Genomic DNA, 20,022 nt, shown 5'->3' on the forward strand with positions numbered 1-20,022 from the left:
AAGGGGCTCAAGGGTTGAGAGAAGGACGGGGAGATCGCTCAACAATTATTGTAATGGGCAAAACAGACTCAGAGTAGGGAGATTAGTAAAATTTATTGCCTATTACTAGCAAGCTAGAGAAGTGAGAAACAAAGGAAAGAAACCAAAAACACCTTCCCCCCATCCACCCTCTTCCACCTCCTCGCCCTGAGCAGTGCAGGGCAATGGGGAATGTGGGCTGTGGTCAGTCCCTAACACTTCATCACCTGCTGCTCCTCCACGGTCCCTCTCTGCCCCTGTTCCACGTGGGGTCCCTCCCACGGGATGCCGTCCTTCCCAAAATGAGCCTGCGGGGGCTGCTTACAGGCCACCATTCTTGAGGAACTGTTCCGATATGGGTCTGTACCACAGGGTCCGTCCGTCAGGAGCAAACTGCTCCAACCTGGGTCCCCCACGGGTGGCAGCTCCCCCCAGACCCCCTGCTCCTGCGTGGGCTCCTCTCCATGGCTGCAGCTCTGGCCTGGGGCCTGCTCCTGCGGGGGCTCTCCACAGGCCGCGGCCTCCTCCAGGCCACAGCCACCTGCTCCAGCGGGGGCTCCTCCACGGGCTGCAGCGTGGAGATCTGCTCCGTGTGGGACCCGTGGGCTGCAGGGGGACAGCCTGCTCCACCAGGGGCCTCTCCCCAGGCCGCAGGGGAACTGCTGCTGTGAGCCTGGAGCACCTCCTGCCTCCTGCTGCACTCACCTTGGGGGCTGCAGAGAGGTTTCTCACTCCTCCCTGACCCAGACGCCGCTGTGCAGCAGGTTTCTTTCCCTTTCTTAAATCTGCTCTCACAGAGGCGCAAACAACTTCACTTACTGGCCTAGCTCTGGCCAGCAGCTGGCCCCTTACCTAACATGGGGCAGCTTCTGGATTCTTCTTACAGAAGCCACCCCTATGGCCCCCCGCTACCAAAACCTTGCCAAGTAAACCCGCTACAGGTTGTCATTTCTAACTGGAAAAAGGTTTTTCTTAGGGACTGGAGAGGACTCATCTCTTCCACATGCCCTGCAATGCCTTCTGGCTTATTTCTCCCCACCCCCCAGCCCCTGCCTCCCCGGCCATTGTGAGAAAAGAGGAAAAAAGAAAAGAGAGAAGAGGAAAAAAGCACGAGAAGGCAATGAAGACTGGTGATGGTATTTTGGGAGCTGAAACAGCTCAGATCAGTACATTGGAGGGTGATAAAAATTGTCCTTTTTGAAACAAAACCGGTGTTGGGCCCAGAAGAAGGGAAGTGAGTGACAGAGCAGCAGAGGAACGTTTTTTGGCTCTTCTGCCCAGCACTTTCCTCCCCGCTTGGAGAAACTCAACTTTCACTCCAGATTTTATCTTTTCCCCCTTTTTTATTGCACACAGGAGGGAAAAAAAGCTGTCAGTAAAACTGTCTCCTTAGATTTATTTGCCGAGACTGAGGCTTTTATTACAAAGAAAATACACACTCGCACGGACATGGGATAAAGAGCCGCGCGAAGAATTATCAGAGCCGTAAATCTCTGTCCGTTGGGAGATGAGGGGAAGTTTTCAAGGACAGATCCCATTCCCCCTGACTTTTATATACGCCCTGGGCTGGGTTTGGGGAGGTTCAGACAGAGGAGGAGAAAACATGTTGTTGCTGCTGCATCTGGAAGTGCCATAGCTCTTGGTGTAAGACCTGGGAGGGTTTTCTGGGGTTATTTCTGTAAGATGCAATAGTGGCACGGCACAGGACCAGCCAGGATGCCACACTCCGTGTGTTTAAATTGCGTTTTTTCTCCCTTTGTGCTGCTTTTGAGTGCAGTCGCTGTCCTAGGACGGACGCTGAGTGCCAGGGTTTGTTTTCAGCTCCTGGTTTTGCGAAAATCTCTTTGCAAAACCCGCTGTGGCAGCGGTGGTACCTGTGTGCTGCGGAGAAGTTTGCAATCCCAGGCTTTGCGAGAGGCGTGGATTCCTCCTCCCAGCAGAACAGCCGGCCAGATGTGGGCAAAGGCAGAGGAGCCAAAGTGCTGCATGAAAGCACCCAGAGAGTCCCAAGGAGGGGGCCAGAGAAGCGTGGCTGGAGGCTCTCCCCCCTGGCCCCCCTACCCGGTCCCTTGAGGTTGCCCAGTGAGGGAAGGCATTGCAGCCCGGCAGGTCCCAGGGGATTACAGGCAGCTAACAGGCTCCTCTGAAAAGGCGCACACAAAACAGTCTCTCTCCAGGGATTAGACCTACTTACAGCCTTTTATCTGCGCCCCAGGGTCAGGTTTTTTTTTGAGAGAGGAGCTACACAGAAAGTTGCTGGTGACTCTACCGGGGGTTCGGCAGCAACCCGGGTTCTCACTGGGGAGAAAAAGGATGGTAACTTGGCGGCTTTGGCTGGCGATTGCCCCATATTGCATGCCCCAACACCAAATGCCCCCCGCAAGCATCGCTGCAGAAGGAAAAGGGGTGAAGGCAGAGGAAAAGGTGCATTTACGGCACTGGAGCCGAGCTCAGCCTGATGCTGCAGGCTGCCTGCTGCATTATTTATAAACCCCAGCAAAAATCTTATTCCTGACAAAAACCCAGCGATTGCCACTGTGCAGGGAGACATTAACCTCCTGCTCCTTCCCGCTGGTGCGGATACAGCCCCTCCTGCTTCTCCCCCTTTTGCTCTCACCTCTCCAGTGACCCAGCTGTTTGCTGCCCCCAAAACACACTTGCACCATTAATATTGCTGGAGCCGCTCGTCGGGGTGCTAGATAAGCATCCCAGAGTGATGGATGGGGGACCAAGGGGACGGAGGCAGCTCTTCTGGAGGACAAGGTGGGTTGCAAAAAGATAGGAGGTGCTGTTTGCACCCAGGGCACCACCCCAGCATGGCAAGCTCTCACCCCTCAGTTCCACCTTGCTTTTTGCTCAGAGCACCACCGGGGGCAAAGAAACCGAGCAATTGAGGTTTTTTTGCCCAAACCCGGACGGTTTGATCCCACAATGAGCACCGTGACTAATCTCCACTGCCACCCCCCACCCCGTGCACCCAAAAGGGAGCATGGATGCTGGTAGCCTCTCCAGCATCGCTCAACCATGCGCGCACTTGGATGTGCATGGCCCCTGCCGTGGAAGGAGTGCGTGCAATTCTGGGAGGCATGGGGGTGCTCCCCGAAGCCAGAGTGATAACAGAGAGCCCAGACGTGGCTCTCAATACACTGCGCTGCTGCGTGCGACCTTCTCTCTCTGCCTGAGCTTGAGGAATTAAAATAGTTACCCATGCTGACATTTAAATTATCATCTCCGGGCAGCGGAGACGACCCAGCCGGCATGGAGATGAATGGCACGAGTCAGCCCGCTCTCAGTTACTGCCCCAAGATCTCTACATCAGTGCCGTGTTTGTATTTCAGAGCATTTCTCTGCAGCTGTAAAACCAGCGGCTCGTCCTGAAATGGGAGCGGGTTTATAAATCGGAGATGCGACCTGCCAGAAATTCAGTTCGGCTGGAAAATATGGAGACGGTGCTTCATTTCGGCCCGCGAGAGGTTGGAGATGCTTTGCAGGAGCAAGAGGTGCTGGCAGATGGTTTGTGCCTCCAGCCCGGCTCCTTTGGGCACAGCACCCCCAGATTTGCAGTCTTTTTGTTGCAGGCTTTCCCCACAGCATCCCTCGCCCTGCCGTCACCCTCCCCTGGAGCCTTCTGTGACTTTAACGCTGCCACCGGGAGACGCCGGCGTGGGGCTGCAACGTGTCATTGCTCCTAATGGGCAGTGGCAGTGGAAGCCCCCGCGGGGACCACGTGTTGTCACCATCGATCGGGCGGCGCCGCCAACATCTGGAAGGCATCGGCCACCACCTGCCTCGCACCCGGGGTTTGCCAGTTGCAGCTGCACCGCGTCTGTGGTGCAGGGTCCGGCCCAACAAGCCCCTCAGTGGAGGAAAATGCTTTGCAATCCCTGCGCTCCCGAGCAGGGAGCATACAAGCAAGAAGTGTGTCCTTAAGGGTGGGGAGAATGGCCCGTGGGTGGGATGGGGGATATGGGGTCACAGCACACAGCCCCTCACCTGCTAGTGGGTGCTATGGAGATAAATGTCTGTGCATGGGTGCTGCGGGGAGCAATGCTTGTGCACCACGGGTGCTGCAGGAGAGCAGTGCTCACGCACCTTGTGTGCAATATAGAGCAATGCACGGGCACCATGGATGCTATGGGGATTAATGTCTGGGCACCACAGGTGCTACGGGCAGCAATGCCCATACACCACGGGTGCAACAGGAGAGCAGTATCTGTGCACCATGGGTGCTATGGCGAGCAATGCCTGTCCGTGACGTGTGCCATGAGGAACAATGCCCACGCACGATGGGTGCTACAGCTGTGCGCCGTGGGTGCTACGGAGATCAAAGCCTGCACAGGGGCACTACAATGCCAGTCCCTGGCTCTCCGTTATTCTCCTTGCTAATTAGCCTGAGCACCAAACTAATGACGGGGGGGAGAGCCACTGGCACTGGACCTGAGGGCTCCCCGCTACCCCTGGTGCTGGATGTTGCTTGTCCCCAGGAAAAACATTGGGTCCCCAGCCAGGATCACCAAAAACCTGCCCAAGCCCTTTCTGCAATTGCCACCTCCTCCTCCAAGCCCCCAGCTGCGTGCACAGGCTCACCAGCTTCCCAGCGCCGACAGCTGCCCATGCAGAGCCAGCGCAGACCCGGAGGACTTCCCTCCCTCTCCTTTTTGTGTGTATTTTTTTAAGAGCTCTGCACTGCTGCAAAAAGTAATTTTCTCCCTCCCCATCACTTGCTGCAGCGTGGCAGTGACCATACTAATCAGGTCTCGAGAGCGACCCCCGAGACAGCCGCGATTGGAGCCAGCTAACAGCTTGACAGCTCTGTGTCTTCCCGCACTCATTACAAGCTTGTTTGCAAGGATGCCACCACCCTCGTCTCCTGTGAAGGTTTTGGGCACTCGCCTAACGTGCAAGACTGCAGCCAGGAGTTCAAACCCATGTTTGCACATGTCCTCAGGCAAATCACATCCTCTGGAGATAAATCTGCAGTGGAGGACGCAGGGGGGGAAGTTTGGATATTAATTAACACCTCTGCAGACAGCACATGTTCCTGTTTTTCCATGGAGAGGCTGCCTGAGTCCATGCTCCTTCCCCTGCACGCTGTGTCCTTTGCTCGTCCCAGGTGCCACAATCCATATGGTCTCCTCCAGCCTTCTGCATTTCAATCAACCCAGAGTAGAGCTTGTGGTGAGGGACAAAACCCCTTATGCATGCCCCCCCCCCAAGGGCCATGCACACACCCCAGTGCTCTACACCAAAGTGCTGCCATTGAGTTTGCCACTGCACTCCCCCCTTTTGCCTCACCCCCCGTGCATGCCATCTACACCTCCGGAGAAGCTTTGCACCTTAAAGTCAACGAGCTCTCTCTGCTTCCTATAAAATAAAACGAGGCAAACCAGAGCCCCCACGAGTCTCGGCGCTGCCCTGCATGACTGCTGCGGTGCCACGCACAAAAGCACTGTCGGGATGATTTACAAATGGTGTGAATATAACTCTGCAGCCCCAGCACCTCCACGCCAGCTTGCCCACGACCATCCGTCGCCTTCCTGCACAGGGAGGCGGCGATGGGGATTAGGGCAGCTGCAAAAGTCTGTGAGACAAAACAGGGGAGAAAGGGGAAAAAGCATCAAAATCAGGAGGGGGGTGAGCTGCTGCTGCAAAGTCAAAGCAGTGGTGGTGCAGCAGGCAACCACGATGCCCAGAGTGTCCCCAAAACCGACAGTGATGTGCCCTGGTGTCATGCCCTTTAGTACAAGAAACAGAAATTTGGTAAATTTGAAGATGTTCCTGTAAAAAAAAAAAATACACACAAAACACAACTTTCTGAATGCAGCAAGCACCCTGGGAAATGTGGGAAAACAGGCAAGGAAGGCAAAAAACCTGGAAGAAAGGGGGATTTGCAGAGATAAAAATAAAAGCTGGGTTATTTTTTTCCCTCCCACTCTCCCCGTGGCTTCCCCAAGCACAGTTTGCTCGGCTGCTTCAGCACGTCATCCCCTCGGTGAGGGCTCACGCATGCCTCCGCGCAGGGGGATTAGGCAAATCCAGCCCCAGCTCGCGAGAAAGTGGGTTAATCCAATATTACCGAGTGGAAAAGGGAAGCAAAAACCTGGTAGAGATGGCACTATGCAAAAAAAAACCTCTTCCTCCCCAAAATGAGGGAGAGATGAAACCCCACAGCAAGTTGCATTTTGGGGGTTGGGACAGTTTTTGCTTTGTAATTCAATATTTTTCCAATTATACACCCTACACACCTAAACACATGTATTTATAGCAAACAGCAGCCGGGACTCAATGGAAACGCGCACACCGCACACTGGCAACTGAATATACATCAGTAGAGCGAGCAACATTCCCTATTTATAAACCTCGCTGGCTGTGAAGAAGAGCTTTAAGGCACAGAAACTCGTCATTCGGGGAGCAGAAACAACACGGTAGGAACAAGAAAAAACATCCTAGAGCGAAGGACGGCCCTTTCATCCGGCACCACCAGCCCCATTAGCGGCTTCTTTGCCTCCTCTGTGAGCAAACCAAAGAGCTGAGTCTTCATCTCCTGCAAAACTTCTAGCTTTTCTCCGCTCAACCCACTTCATTATTTTTTTTTTCCTTGCTGTTGGTTGGTATCCTGAAATTCCCTTGGAGGAAGCCAAAAACATTGCCCCAGAGCCTTGTATCGGAGGCTTCTGCAGGCTTGGTGCAGATGGGGTAACGCTGATGCAGGGGGAAACTACAGTCTCCAAATTCCCCCTCCCCATATAAAAGCTGATGTTACAGACCCACAGACTAGCATCCTCCCTGGGCAGGTGTTTTAGGGACAGCAGGCAGAGATAGGAAAGGGAAAAGCTTTATGGGAAGGCTCAGCACGGAAAAGCCCAGTACTATTCCCTGAGCACCAACCGCCCTCAATTTTGCACCATTTCCCACCCCGTGTGAAAACCACCCCTGATTGTGCAGAATTTCCCCCTCAGCATGAAAATCCTTTTTGCTCAGTGGGGCTGATCCGAGCCCCAGCTCTGAAACCCGGCCACGGCCCCTCTGCAGCAACCCCACACACCGAACTGAGCCAGCAAGCACCGAGCCCCCCCCCCCCCCCAGGAAACACACCAAAAAGCCTCGGGATGATTGCAAAGCCATTTTCCACCTCTCCTCCTGGCTTTTCAGAGCCCGGCCGCCCGCCTCGTTGGCTTTTGTGCAAGGACAGCGGGGCGGCAGCAGAATCGATATTCCCATCATTGAGAGAGACGGCTGGGTTTCTCTCCGTCATCCAGCCTTGACCTTATGTCACGCAGGAGGGAAGCAGCCGGCTGGCTTCGTGTCCCTGTCCCCAAGGGCAGGGGACAGGCGCCGCTTACCCGGTACCAGACGATCTCCCGCATCTTCCCGTCCGTCTTGAAGTTGCATTTCAGCGTCACGGCGTCTCCCACCACCACGGGCGGCAGCGGCTCAATGCTGACCGTCAGGTAGGCTGGAAGAGAGAAAGAAGGGAGGAAAAAAAGGCCGTGAGCTGCTGGGGAAGGATGTAGCGAAGGGTTAAAATGCTTTGCTCAGGTGGTATTGGGGCAGGAACAGCTCTGCTCCAGACGTTGCTTCCATCCTCGTGTGTGAGCCTGCCTGCGTGGCGTCTTGCCCCTTGCAGCGAGGCATTTCGGCTGCTCCCAATGCACCAAAACAGGTACCAGCTGGGAAAAACCCTTCCTGACCTTATTTACCAGCTTACGGCACCAAAACGCAAGGGACAACCCTTTTGCCACTTTTCTCCCCAGCTCCGCACGACTGCCCAACCTGCCCACATGTGCCTGAAGCCAGCCTGGACCTGGAGGCTGGCACCGACCCGTGCACAAAGCTCTGACCCCGTGCAAGCCCTGAGAAAGGCTTGCTGGCACAGACGGCTCCGTCTGCCGGGTTCCCCCCCATTCCCTTTCCCCATCTTGCTTCTTCCCCTCCATTTGCTGCAAACCTATTGCGGGAGTGTGGAGCAGCCGGGGTCAGGAGGGCAGGCGACTACATTTAATTTTTGTTTTCCTGTACTTCCTCCAGCCGCTGGAAAATGCCAGATTGACAGCCCTGTGGATCCGAGCCGTTATTTAGCATCATTTGACATCATCTCCAACCAGGGCATCCCAAAACTGCCTCTAATCCACTGCAAAAATCCTTTTATTTAATTTTATTTTTTTGAACAGCTGCTCGTATCAGGTGGGAAAACAAGGAGCAAGTTTGGAAATCACCATGAGCGGTGCAGGATGTGGTGCAGGAACCGAAACTCCTTGGCAGAGGATGCCTGAAGCAGGGACTGGTGATTTTATTACCTCACTGCACCAGCCGGCACCTCGAGGCTTGTGCCCTTTGTAAAACAAGTTACCGGCGGTTTTGCACTGCACACACACCCGCCTGTGATGTGGCCCAGCACAACCCAAAAAAAAAACCCCAAAGCCCTCTTTGCATTGCTTTTCCAGCCCCCTGATGCGCAAAAGCAGTGCTGGAGCCCGGCGTGCTGCTGCAACCAGCTGGTTGCGTGGAAATTTGGGAGAAATGGGGGCTCTCTGCTGGGGGTGGAGATTGCTTTGAGCACGCGCAGGGGGTGCACAGGAGATGACGGCTGCATCAGGGGCTGCTTCCAGCCCTGAAATAGCGCAGAGCAAGGCCTGCTTCTGTAACTTTGCATGAATCAGGGAGGAGAAACACCCCATCAGATGCTCTTGGCCATCTATGGTTGATTTGGGCTACGCGGGTGGCGAGCTGCCTCCCACCATCAAAAGCCCTTGCTGGCCACAACCCAAACCACCGCAGAAAGCCGCAGTCATTCAGAACCAGCTCTCCCGATGATCCAGACCGGCTCTTCGCCTGCCCAGGGTTTATTTTAGCAGGCAAAAGCAGGGATTAATTCCTTTCTGCTGCCGTGGCTGCCAGCACAGCACACGCTCCTGCTGAATTACATGCACCACATCCATTGCAAGAGACAGCTGTGGATGGCAGAGACGGGAGAGGAGGAGGAGAAGGAAGAGGAGGAGGGTTGTGGAAGGGTCACGCAAGGTCTCCGCGGGTGCATCTCCGCCTTCCACGCTTCACTTCTGATATTTGCAAAAAGAGCAACAGGCACGAAAGCAGCGGGGGGATCGGGGCAAAGCAGGGCGCATCCTCCCCATGCAGCTCCAAAATGAAATCAGGGACGTATCCACGCCTCGGCTACACTCCGTGCCTGGAAAAGCTCTGCCTGTGTGTCAACAAATGTGGGGAGCCTCCGGGCTGGATTGTGGCTCCCTCCTGCCCCCCGTGTGGATCAACTGGGTGAGCAAATCAAGCTGGCGGCAGTGGCGTGAGTGACAGGTGACAAAAACGGAGTTAAGGCTGCATTTTGCCCAGTGCCTGCGTGTCATAAAAATGCAGGAGTCCCAGCTTGGCTCTGGTGTTTGAAGGCGATCCCTGTGGCCTTGCTCTGCCTGTTTTTTCAGGGGGTAAACTGAGGCACAGGGGAGAAAATGCATTGCAGAGCAGCAGAGCCAAAAGCTGCTGCTTTGCATCGCCTGCAGCCCTGCTCCTGTGCATGGTGGTGCAAAGTCAGAGCATCCCCACCCAAACCCCCGCACCGGGGTCTGCTCCCCAGCCTGCACCTCCCGAACGGCTCCAAAAGTCTGAATCGGTTCCTATTTTTTTGTTGTCACCCTCCATGTGCTGCAGAAGCCCCGCTTTGAGATGTCAGCCAGGCTACAGCCACCCACCTCCCACCTCTACCCTTGCTCAAAACCTATTTCCAAACCCCAAATCCAAAAGCAGCCACCACAGGGTTGCTCCTTCAGGGCTGGACCAACAGCATCCAAAAAAGCGCCCAACGTGCAAGCACCAGAACAGGTAATTCAGGCTTGGCACTGCTGGGAGGATATCGGCACCTCAAAAATAACTGAGCATCGCTGTGGGATTCTTCTGCACTTTGCAACGCCAAAGCTCTGGTTTCTTTGCAGCCTCCTGATTTCTTGCACGGGTGTTGTGGGGGCCGGGACCCCGCATGCTTAAAAAGCAGCAGATGCCCAGTTCAGAGCGAAAGCCCACCAGAAGGAAGACAGTGAAAAGAAGGAAGGGAAGAGCACAAGTGTGAGGGAGGCGAGCAAGGAGAAGCAGATGTTCAGTCCCTAGGGGAGTCAGCCCCCCAGATGCTAAGTACATGTGTAGAGGGGGAGAGCAGGGAAAATAAAGCCAGGCACTGAAAAAAATAAAAAAATAAAAATATAAAAAAAGCAGAAATACAGATGGACCCATCCAAAACCTGCTGGTTTGATGCATTTGATGCATGTCCCCACAGAAATCTCCTAGGTAATGTCCCGGCCCCTTCTTGGCAAGACACCGGAGCTGTGATGCTGATGCCAGCTTTGATTTCGGCTTGCTCACCACCCCTCTCCCCGTACCTTTTGCTGGCAGGAAAAAAAGATACCGAGATGGGTTTTTGCCATCCTGGCATATCGCAGTTTGCTGCTAATTGGGTTTCTTAAAAATGTACTTGTCATTGGCGGCGATGCTTATGAATCCTGGTGCTCATCTCCCCTTCCCCTCGCTTTCCAAGAGTGGGGGACTGCAGAGTGGCACTGTCCGCACCCCCCCAAACACATTTTTGACTTGAGGATCGTGGCATTTCCAAAAGTGGGGGTAAAAAAATGCAGAAAAAAGCCACGTGCTTCACAGCGGGCACTTGCAGGATCTCGGGGACGGTGCTCCCCAGCAATGCCCTAGCAAGAACCTTCTCCCCAGGTGATAATTGAGCTTTCTAAGATGACACAGCCAACACTTCATCAGAGCACAGCAATGCTGGAAAAAGGCTTTTTGCAGTCTAAAGCCCGTCTCTTCGCTCGTTTTCCCATGCTCAGGCCAACTATTAGCTGGATGGATTCTGCTCTGCATTTTCGCTCCCCAAAACGCCATTAGGGCAGGAGATGCTCTCATCAGGCTGCAATGAGAGCAGGCGCCAACCCAGCTCCAGCAGCGGGATTTCCCCCCAGCTCCTGCTCCGGTGCAACCTTAAGTAAAGAAAATCAGCCCTTCCTCTTCCAGGTCTCCGCTGGGGGAGCCGCAGTACTGGGGGCACAGGAGGGTCCCGAGGCAGCAGCCGCCTTGGTTCAGAGGGGTTCCCGCAGCCTAACACCACACGATTTCAGACTAAATTTGAGCTGTGCAAGATGCTCTTCATGTTTGGGAAGTTTGTTCTTCAGCTGGAAGAGCAGGGGGAGGAGGAAAACAGAGAAAAAAAGACAAATGGCCTAAAGCCATTGGTCTACACTTCCTTTCTGGTCCAAAATTTCCCTTTTTGTTCCCGAAAAAGGAAGGATTGCATGCTATTCATACCCTTAACGCTGCCAGGCTTCAATGCAAAACCCCACCAGCGCCTCTCCCTTCCCTCCCCAGCAGTGGGGGCTGAACCCACCCCATGTGGCAACAGTGCAGAAAGCCCCGCATCGGTCCCTGTTTGGGATTTTTTTGTTGGCATGGGAGAAGAGCAGCGTCAGGCACCGCTGAATGTGAAACCGTTGTCAGCAGGGCTGAGCACCACCTTTGTGCGTGGACAGGAGCCCGGCCCCACACCTCCAGCAGCCGCCGCGCTATTCGCATCTGCCACCACCTGCAAGCAGCTCCCGATCCCCAAGCTCCTCTCCTTTCCCTTCGCTCTTTTAAAATAAGACATATTTCAGAGCCAAAGATGTGCCATGCCACCCTCTGATTAGATTCTGACCTATGGAAATGCAGCCCTCTGATTAGATCGCATCCCTGGGGAAAAAAAAAAAAAAAAAGAGTATTTTTAGTGTTTTTGATAGCGAGCAGTGGGAATTCTTGCGACATCCAGTTAGAAAAAAAAAAAGGGAGGGGGAAGGGAGAGATAAGTGAAATGTCCTTTTAAATCAGGAGTGACACATTAATAAAAGCAGCACATTGTAACATGCTCAGCGCTTTCAATTACAGAATGGCTGCAAGGGAGGAGGCAGGTTTCACCCCGGCCGTGCCAACGCAGGGTGTGGGCGGCCGCCAGCGCCGATGTGCTCCGAAGTCTTGGGGTGGTGGGGATTTCAGCACGTCCCGCAGCGCTCCCAGCCCTCCACATCCTCACCGGTTGGTTTCAAGCTACGTCTCAAGCAATCTTGAATGTACGACCACCGCTCGGTGCCCCCATTCCCTGCCCGTTTGCCCTTTTCTCACCTGGTGGCGTGTCCCCCAGAAGCGAACGCCAAACGAGCAATGGGTTTTGTCCCTTCGCCTGTCCCCGCCATGTCCCCCTCACCCCCCGGGTGCCAACACGTCCCCCTGCGCGGAGGCACCAGGCCGAGGTATTATTAACACATCCCCGTTTTAATCAGTGCGTGATTAGCGGGGCTCATGCATAATTCACACCGAGCCCGCCACCAGCTTCTGCCACTCGCACCTCCAAACCGGGGCTGGGAGGATATTTTGGGGTGCAAATGCAGGGAGGGAGGGGAAAAAAGTGACCTGTCCCCCCCCCCCCCCCTCCCCCCAGCCCATGCAGGGCTGCTTTGCGTCATTTTTCCTCCTTTTGCTCCCTCTGCTTCCTGCTGTTCCTTTCTTTTCCTTTGACTCTGGCATCTCCCTGCTTTGATTTGAGGTTTGGCCTTTCTCGTTTCCTCCAGCCTTTTGTCTCTGGTCCTCACCTTTCCTCTCACTGGCTTTTAAAGTGATGCCAGCCCGGCCCCTGCTCTTTCTCTCCTCGGCCTTTTTTGTTATTCTCTGCAATTTTGCCCTCCCGGGTTTCTTCAGCAGCACGCTGGCACCCAGCAGCGAGCGCAAGGAAATCCGCCAGGTGCACAGCCCCGCTTTGCAAAGGGTTTTATAGGATTTAAAGCAGTGGCTGCCGGAGGAGGTGCCTTGCCCCTTGCAAAAGAGCCACCGAGGATGCTAAAGGCTTGCAATCCCCCCAGACAACCAGGGGGCAATCCTGCTCCCCATTCTCAAGCAGAGGAAGATGACAGCCAGCACAAGGGGAGCGCGCTGGTGCACGAGGTGAGGCCGAAGGCTCCATGGCCACGCGCAAAGCCCCGGGACGTGGATGTCACACGGTGCCAGGGCCAGGGCTGAGGAGCATTAAGCAAACGTGCTTTTACTTGCAGCACTTCGCAACATCTTGTTCATTAAAGATTAAACGCCAGCAGTTGCTCCCATTCCTGTGAGCACAGCAAAATACTTTCTCCCTCTCTCCTCGGCTCCAGCTCCAGTGATGCCTTATTTATGATCTTCCCAGGCAATTTACAATTATAATGTGATGCTGCCTCTCCCTGCCAACCCAGGAGGGCTGCGAGGGGCAAGAATTGGTGAAGGACCTGCATCTGTCCCAGTACAGAGTAGCCAAATTTTACTGAATCTTGAGCTTTTCCTCCTGGCAAGCTGCTGCACTGATTTTTTTTTTCACCGAAATGGAGGAAAAAGTATTTTAACACAGGTTTAACATCAGCGAGCGAAATTGGATGTGACAGATGGAGGCAGCGTCATGCATCCAAAGGAGACGGTCCTTTTGCTAAGGAAAAAGGAGGCTGGGGGGGAGCCCGTTCATGTTCCTAAAGGGATGATCTGGCTGCTATGCACGAGTTTTACTTAAATTTCCAGGTTTTCCTTACAACAACAACAAAAAAAAGACGAATTCCAACAGGGCTTAGCATCCCTAAAAAACCCACTGCTGCCCACCCAAATAATGAGCTGCATTTTGTAAAATCTGTTTTTTCATTATTTGTTCTATATTTTTTTTCTTTATTCCTGCAGTAAAGCCACGAGAGCTGTCGTCACCGGGCCACCCAGAGCAGGAGGAAAAACCTCGCTCCTGCCGCAAGGAAGAGCCCTGCTGGCAGAGAGCAAATTGTAGTAATGCTGTGTAAATAGGATATTAACAGGCCGACCAAACAATTAAAGAGCCGGTAATTAAAATTCATCTTCCTTCACACCGCAGTGTATTAAAGTACAAACATTTAATTAGATGCCTCTTACCTCACCCATTTGCATAAGCAGGAGGAAGCACTTTGCAGCTGCACCGCTAATTATTCTTTATGGGGGTTGCTGGACCACACCAGCACCTAAATCCTTATCTATGGTAGAGCCAGGGAGAAAACATACAGAATGTATACAGAGCATACACAGAATATTTTTCTCTAATGAAGTAGGATGCAGTAGGCATACTGAACTCTATGCTAAGCTGCCTCCATCCTACGGATGTATCTTGTGTCTTGTTAGCTCTTTGTAATTTTAATCAATAATTTTCATCAATACATCGATTGAGCGTGGCTGGTTTGGCCTTTCAACCCCTTTTAAATCAAGATTAACTGAGAAAACCACTAAAGGCAGGGCATTGGCGTCATCAGTTATAGAGGGACCCTTCATTAGGGTTGCTGGGGACAGACAGACCCTAAGGGGTCTGCTTCAATTAGGATTTCATGATTAAAATCTTTGCAAACTCTACAAACCAATGTTTTCTTTTTCAGCTCTGCCAGTCAGATTTTTATCACCGTGTCACACTCCAAATAGTGTATAATGCAAAAAAAAACCACAAAACTTACAACTATTTCCAACGCTGGTTCCAAAATCCAACTGAGACAGGACTTTGAATGCTGCCCACAGCTTGCTTTCTTTTTTTTTTCTTTTCTTTAAATCTTGCATTTCTTCCAGAAAAAAATATCCTAGCCAAAAAATAAAACCCATCCAAACCCCCAAACCAACAAGTAAAGCCTTATGTCGTGCCGTGCCATGGTACCCAAACACCACCAGCGTGCAGCCAGTCCTAGCATCACGGAGAACATCTCCAACACTGCGCAATCACACCAGAGCTTCCTAAAGAATTACACCAACATACCTTAAGAATTGTAGACCAGTTTTGTCCTCATTATTCAGCCCTTTTTACATTCTTATGGGTACAGACTGGATCTAGCATACCAGTGCCCATAGCCAAGCCCTGGGACGGCGCAGCACCAGCACAGGCCGCAGAGAAATGAAAAGCAAGGCCTAAAACAGGTTATGTTGGGCAAAAAACCTACTGTGAACACTTTGGTTAGATTTTTATCCACATCAGCACAGCCTCAGCATCGGCAAGGATGTGTGAGAAAGGGTCTGAAGAAAAAGTCATTTGTGTCTCAAGGCCTGAATTTCTGCAGACAGCCCTGGACCAAGCAAGAGGTGCTCCTCACGTTGCGGACAGGGAGCAGTCTCTGCAACGCGGCCTCATTGCCTGCAACCAGCTCGGCTGAGCCACCAGGCAATGCCAGCCCCCTCCGTCGTGCCCAGAGTAAAGTTATAAATGAGGTTCAAACAAGGACTCGGCATCCTTCCATCTGCTTCAGCACTTCCCCATCCTTCAGGCTGTGTCTTCTGGCAGTAAATGAGCTTGGACACAGAAAAGGCGGTTTGGGCCACTTTGGGCATGCAAATGCAATGGGTGATTTGGGACTTGGGAAACTTGGGAAGCTGCGGGGTCTTCTCCCTCCCCAGTGTCCATTTCCTGCCCCTTCTCCACCTCCTTCCAGCATTTCCACCTTTGTCTCTCCTGTTCCCCTACTACTGACTATTCAAACGCCAGCTCCATCCTTCACCAGATGCCCGCTAATAAAATGGGTGCAACCACCTGCTTTTTACAAGCCTGTTGTCACCTCCGGCGTGCGTCTCCCCACAAGCAAATCCACGTCAGATAGAGCCATCCACAGCAGCTACACGCCTTGCGCGTGGACGGAAACAAAACCTGCCTCAACGTCTTCATCGCGCCTCTCCAGCCAAGGCTCATCAGCAAGGCTGTTCCGGCTCACCGGAGCACAGTATGAGAAAGCCCATTTCTCGCTTGGCTCTTTCACTCGCGGCACTGAGTTAGCACTTGTACTACATCTCCGTCAAGCGAGATGTTTGTGTAAAAGCCCCGGGAAATCGGTCATTCCCACGAGTGGGTTACGGGCTTTTGCTCCGGAGACAGCAGGACGCGCGGCTGTCTTGTGCAACGCAACCCAGCCTGTGGCGAGCAACAAAACAAAGAAGAAAAAAGGGAAGTTTTGAGGAAGCTTGGCAAAACAGACAGGTGTTCGGCCAGAGCAAGCCCATGCGCTGCTACGACACCCAGGGTGACTTTGGATGCTCCATTTGGATGCCCAACAGATCCCTGCATAAAATCAGGCGATTTGCCAGAGAGAAACTCCGAGGTGCAATGCTGATGGTGGAAATCCTGCAGTCAGAAAGCCGAGGGCAGCATCCTGCCCACCCCGACCCGCAGCAGCCTTGGGGAGAGCTGAGCCACCGCAAAGCCAAACGCACCCATCATAAAATGAGAGATGCTCCAAATGGTGGAAAAGTGACAATTTTGGAAGATAACACGAGAACAATGAGGCTCGGAGGGAACCAATAGGCAGGGGACAACCAGGAGACGCAGGGTTTTGGGGTTATCTTAGTGGCATGAATGGGAAATATCATCCATTTGGGAAATATTTCAACATCCCTAAGGGTTGCACACTGATATTACTCTTAAATGAGCGTTCTTTCATGTGCACGCCCTTAAAGACCAGACACCCAACCAAAACCACTTGTAAACACCTGCTGAGCCCCAAAACCCGTAAATCAAACCCAAAGGAGAGCAGCCAACGTGGAGAAGATGAGTCTCATCACCCCATGCGAATTATCAGCAGGGTCGTGTTTGCTGCATTGATAAGTCTTCTTGATATATTGTATTTTATTAGCCGCTACCAGACCCTCCTGCGCAGGCTGAGAAGCCACGTACATAAATTATAGATTGAATATTTATCTCTTGCCACCGCGCAGACGTGAAGTATGTTTAGCAGCATTTACTCTAGCGCAGTAAAGTTTTATTTATCATTTCTTCCCCTGCCACCAGCGTGCTCAGCACATCGCCCTAAAGCCATCGGCGTACAATGCACGCCTCATCTCGTAATGATGCTGGGGTAGAAGGGGCGTGCTTTACTGCCACATCTTCACACTACTGGTTTTGACATTAAAATACAATGTTTTAGTGCAGTGCTGAAGTGGTTTATTGCTGCTGGCGTGATGCTGAAATTGGTGGCCGCGACCTGCGATGGGTTGTTAGGTTTGGGATTTCGGAAGGGTTGGACATTGCTCATTGCTCTTTTCCCTTTATCCCCATTTACAGGGGATTTGGCCATCATGGCTGCTTTTGTGAGTTTTCAGAGTCCTCAGTGACATCTTGGTCCAGGAGGGGAGGGAAATGGAGCCCGGCAGAGTCAAAATTCCCCCAAACCCATTGGTGTCACTGATTTGGAGTAACAGCTCTGCCTGCACCTCTCAGCCTCTTGCCAGCAAGCAGCTGCCAGTGCCAAAACCAAAACCCAAAATGTGCCAAGGTCAGCCAGGGCCCCAGATGCCCCATTTTTAAAATGGAGATCGTGCTCTTCGTTTGCATGTAGGCATATATGCAAATCAGGGCTGATTGCCATTCGTGCTGTTTGAAGAACCGCACACGAGCAATTTAAGGCAGATTCCTCTGAAGCAAAATGAGTTCGCTTGCACGCCAGCTTTATTTCCACCCCATGATCTAAAGATGCCAGATTTTGGCAAAATCAGGCTAGGTGCAACGGGTGAGAGATTCCACCCGTCTTGGCGAGGACACGCTTTCCAGGCACATTGCACTGGTTGTAAATGCCTGTCCCTCCCCTCCTGCCCCAGTTTTCCCCATCCCTAGTCAAGCAAACCCAGCTCCCGCAGGATTTCTTGCTTCCCTGTGGATTGCCTCCCTGTCAGCTCTCTTTTCCTTAAAGCATCGTGCCCCAAAGTGCTGCCACCCCGCTGGCCTCGATTGCAGAGGGATAATTCCCTCCTGTGCACCACTTCTGCTAATAACTCCCAGAAGAGATTGGCTGTTTCCTTTTTGTAATAGCACCTCATTGCTGATCCTAATTAACCTCTAGATTTGCTAAAAAAAAAAAAAAAAAGATTCGTTTTTATTTTACCCCATTAGTACTTTACCAGCTCTCCCACATGCTGCATCGTGCAGTAAGGACCTTTCCTCCCTTGCAATGCAGTACTTTGCATTTATTTCCATGGCATTTGCACGTTGTATTTCCAATCTAGCCTTTTGTGAGAGAGCACGATGGAGCCTTGCCCAACCGGTGATGGAGGCACCACAGACTGAGAACACCCCAAAACCACCCCAAAACCCTTTGCAATAGCACGTGGCGCCTCCCTGACACCTGGGCATGATGCAGGCTGATGCTCGGGGCCAGGAAACCTGGCTGCCCTGCAACCTTAGCAGCCTCCTCCAGGCTTGTGCATGCTAAAATTTCACAACCCCTTTGCTTTTTAGTTAGTTTTAATCTAGTGGCACCATGGCGAGGCTGGCGGATCTGCTGACCTCCACCCACTGCACAGCAAATCTACTCCTCCCTGACCCCCGGCGCAGATGCAGGGTTTAATCCAGAACTGAGTAGCAAGAGAAGGAGAAGGCAGATCATAATCCCAGCGCGCTCTGCAAAGGATTGGAAACGCTTTTTTCCCCCCCTTTTCATCCCATTGGCCGCCCCCTTCTCGCACCTCTGGTCTCTCCCTGGTTTTGCATCAGGAAGATGCAATTCCTGCGTGCGGTCGCTGTCCCTGAGCATCCCCCGGCGCTGGACCAGGCTCAGGGTCTTGTCTCCATCCAGCACCAAAAAAACACTGAGCCGAAACCTCCCGGTAGACTCAACTCATTGGGAAACACCACCAGCACAACAGAAAAAAAAAAAAAAAAGGCAAATTATTTGTATCCAAGCCAGTTTGTTAGAGCTCCAAACAAAGCACGATGTGTTAAAGATGCGGAAACCTAGGAACAATGTTCCCAAGTCCCCAGCAGAGCCCAATCTTCTTTTTTTTTGTGTGAAGTCGGAAGAGTCTGCAGGAGCAGCAGATCACTTTGCTGCTTTGCCCTGCATCGGGGTGAGGATTATGACACCAGGAGCTAATTATTTGAAACCATAGCTCACTTCGTTAATCTAGGCTCGAGCATAATCCCAGCCCGAGCTAATTAGCGGAGCTGGAAGCAGCTCAAAGCGTGCCTTTTGAAGCAAGTCCCACCTGTGCCTCAGTTTCCCCATTTGCCGGGGGGAGGGCAAGACCCACTGCTTTACAAAACCATCTGAGATCTAGAAAAGAAAAGAAAAAAAAAAGGAGAGAAAAATGTGAATACCAAAAGGGAATTACTAGAAACAAGCTCTATTCCTCAGAAAAATGCAATTTTGAAATTTGACATCTGAAACACCAAAATCCTCCCTAAACCTTCTCCCCGCCCAACTTTAGTGGGAAAAATAGAGGTTTGGGATGGGCAGAAGGGGGAAAAAATCATTTTCCTGAAGAGCAAGGATGAGGATTTAGGTCTGGATGCTGCTGTCAGGTTTCCCACCACATTACGAGTCCCAACAAGGGGTTTTGCTGCGCCAGCACCAAGCCGGCCAAGGAGAAGCAGGTAACTGGGAGCAAGATGATGAATTTGCTTCTTTCTTTCTCTATTTGCAGGCAATCCAATTATCCCGGACTTGTGATTGGTGACAAATGAGGGAGCTGTCCACTCCCCCCTCCCTGCTGCCTACCATTTGTAAGCTCTGCCCACGCCATCGATTCCTGCACGCTCTAACTGAGAAGGGTTGTTTTTATCATTATTATTATAAAATAAAAAAATAAAACTTTTTTTTTTCTATCTTCTGAATTTATGCACCCAGGGCATAACCTCAGGCACAGAAAAGGGGAAAAAAAAGCCTGGTGCTGGGCAGAAGTGCAAAGTGCTTCCAAAACCCCAAAGCCGTTCTGGCTAGGCAAAGCCGCCCCGCGTGGCCTCCCCCTTTGCACCCCCCAGCACCTTCTGCGAGCTGCGTGCGGGGCCGAGGCACAGCGGGAAGGGTGGGGGGGCGGGGAAGGGCAAGGAAAGGCAGGGAGGGAGGCTGAAGGCTGGACGAGGGGCGGCAGGATGGGATGGACGCCTGTAGGTCCTGCGTTATCCTAGGCGATCCCAAGGATCCCCAGCGTCGGTGCCCTCGCGGGTCCTGGCACAGTCCCGGTGCAGGGCCC

The 20,022-nt window shown here is 52.6% G+C and overlaps 1 protein-coding gene across 1 annotated transcript in view; it reads right to left on the minus strand.

Moving 5' to 3' along the window:
- Positions 1 to 20,022, minus strand: part of IGSF21 (immunoglobin superfamily member 21) — a 40,349-nt gene that overhangs the window by 9,777 nt on the left and 10,550 nt on the right. The window contains exon 2 of the mRNA XM_083802928.1: positions 7,362 to 7,474. Coding sequence (XP_083659054.1) covers positions 7,362 to 7,474 — 113 coding nt within the window. The remainder of the gene's footprint in view (positions 1 to 7,361; positions 7,475 to 20,022) is intronic.

Source organism: Anser anser (assembly GCF_964211835.1).
Source record: "Anser anser genome assembly, chromosome: 17".
In the NCBI taxonomy this organism is placed as follows: Eukaryota; Metazoa; Chordata; class Aves; order Anseriformes; family Anatidae; genus Anser; species Anser anser.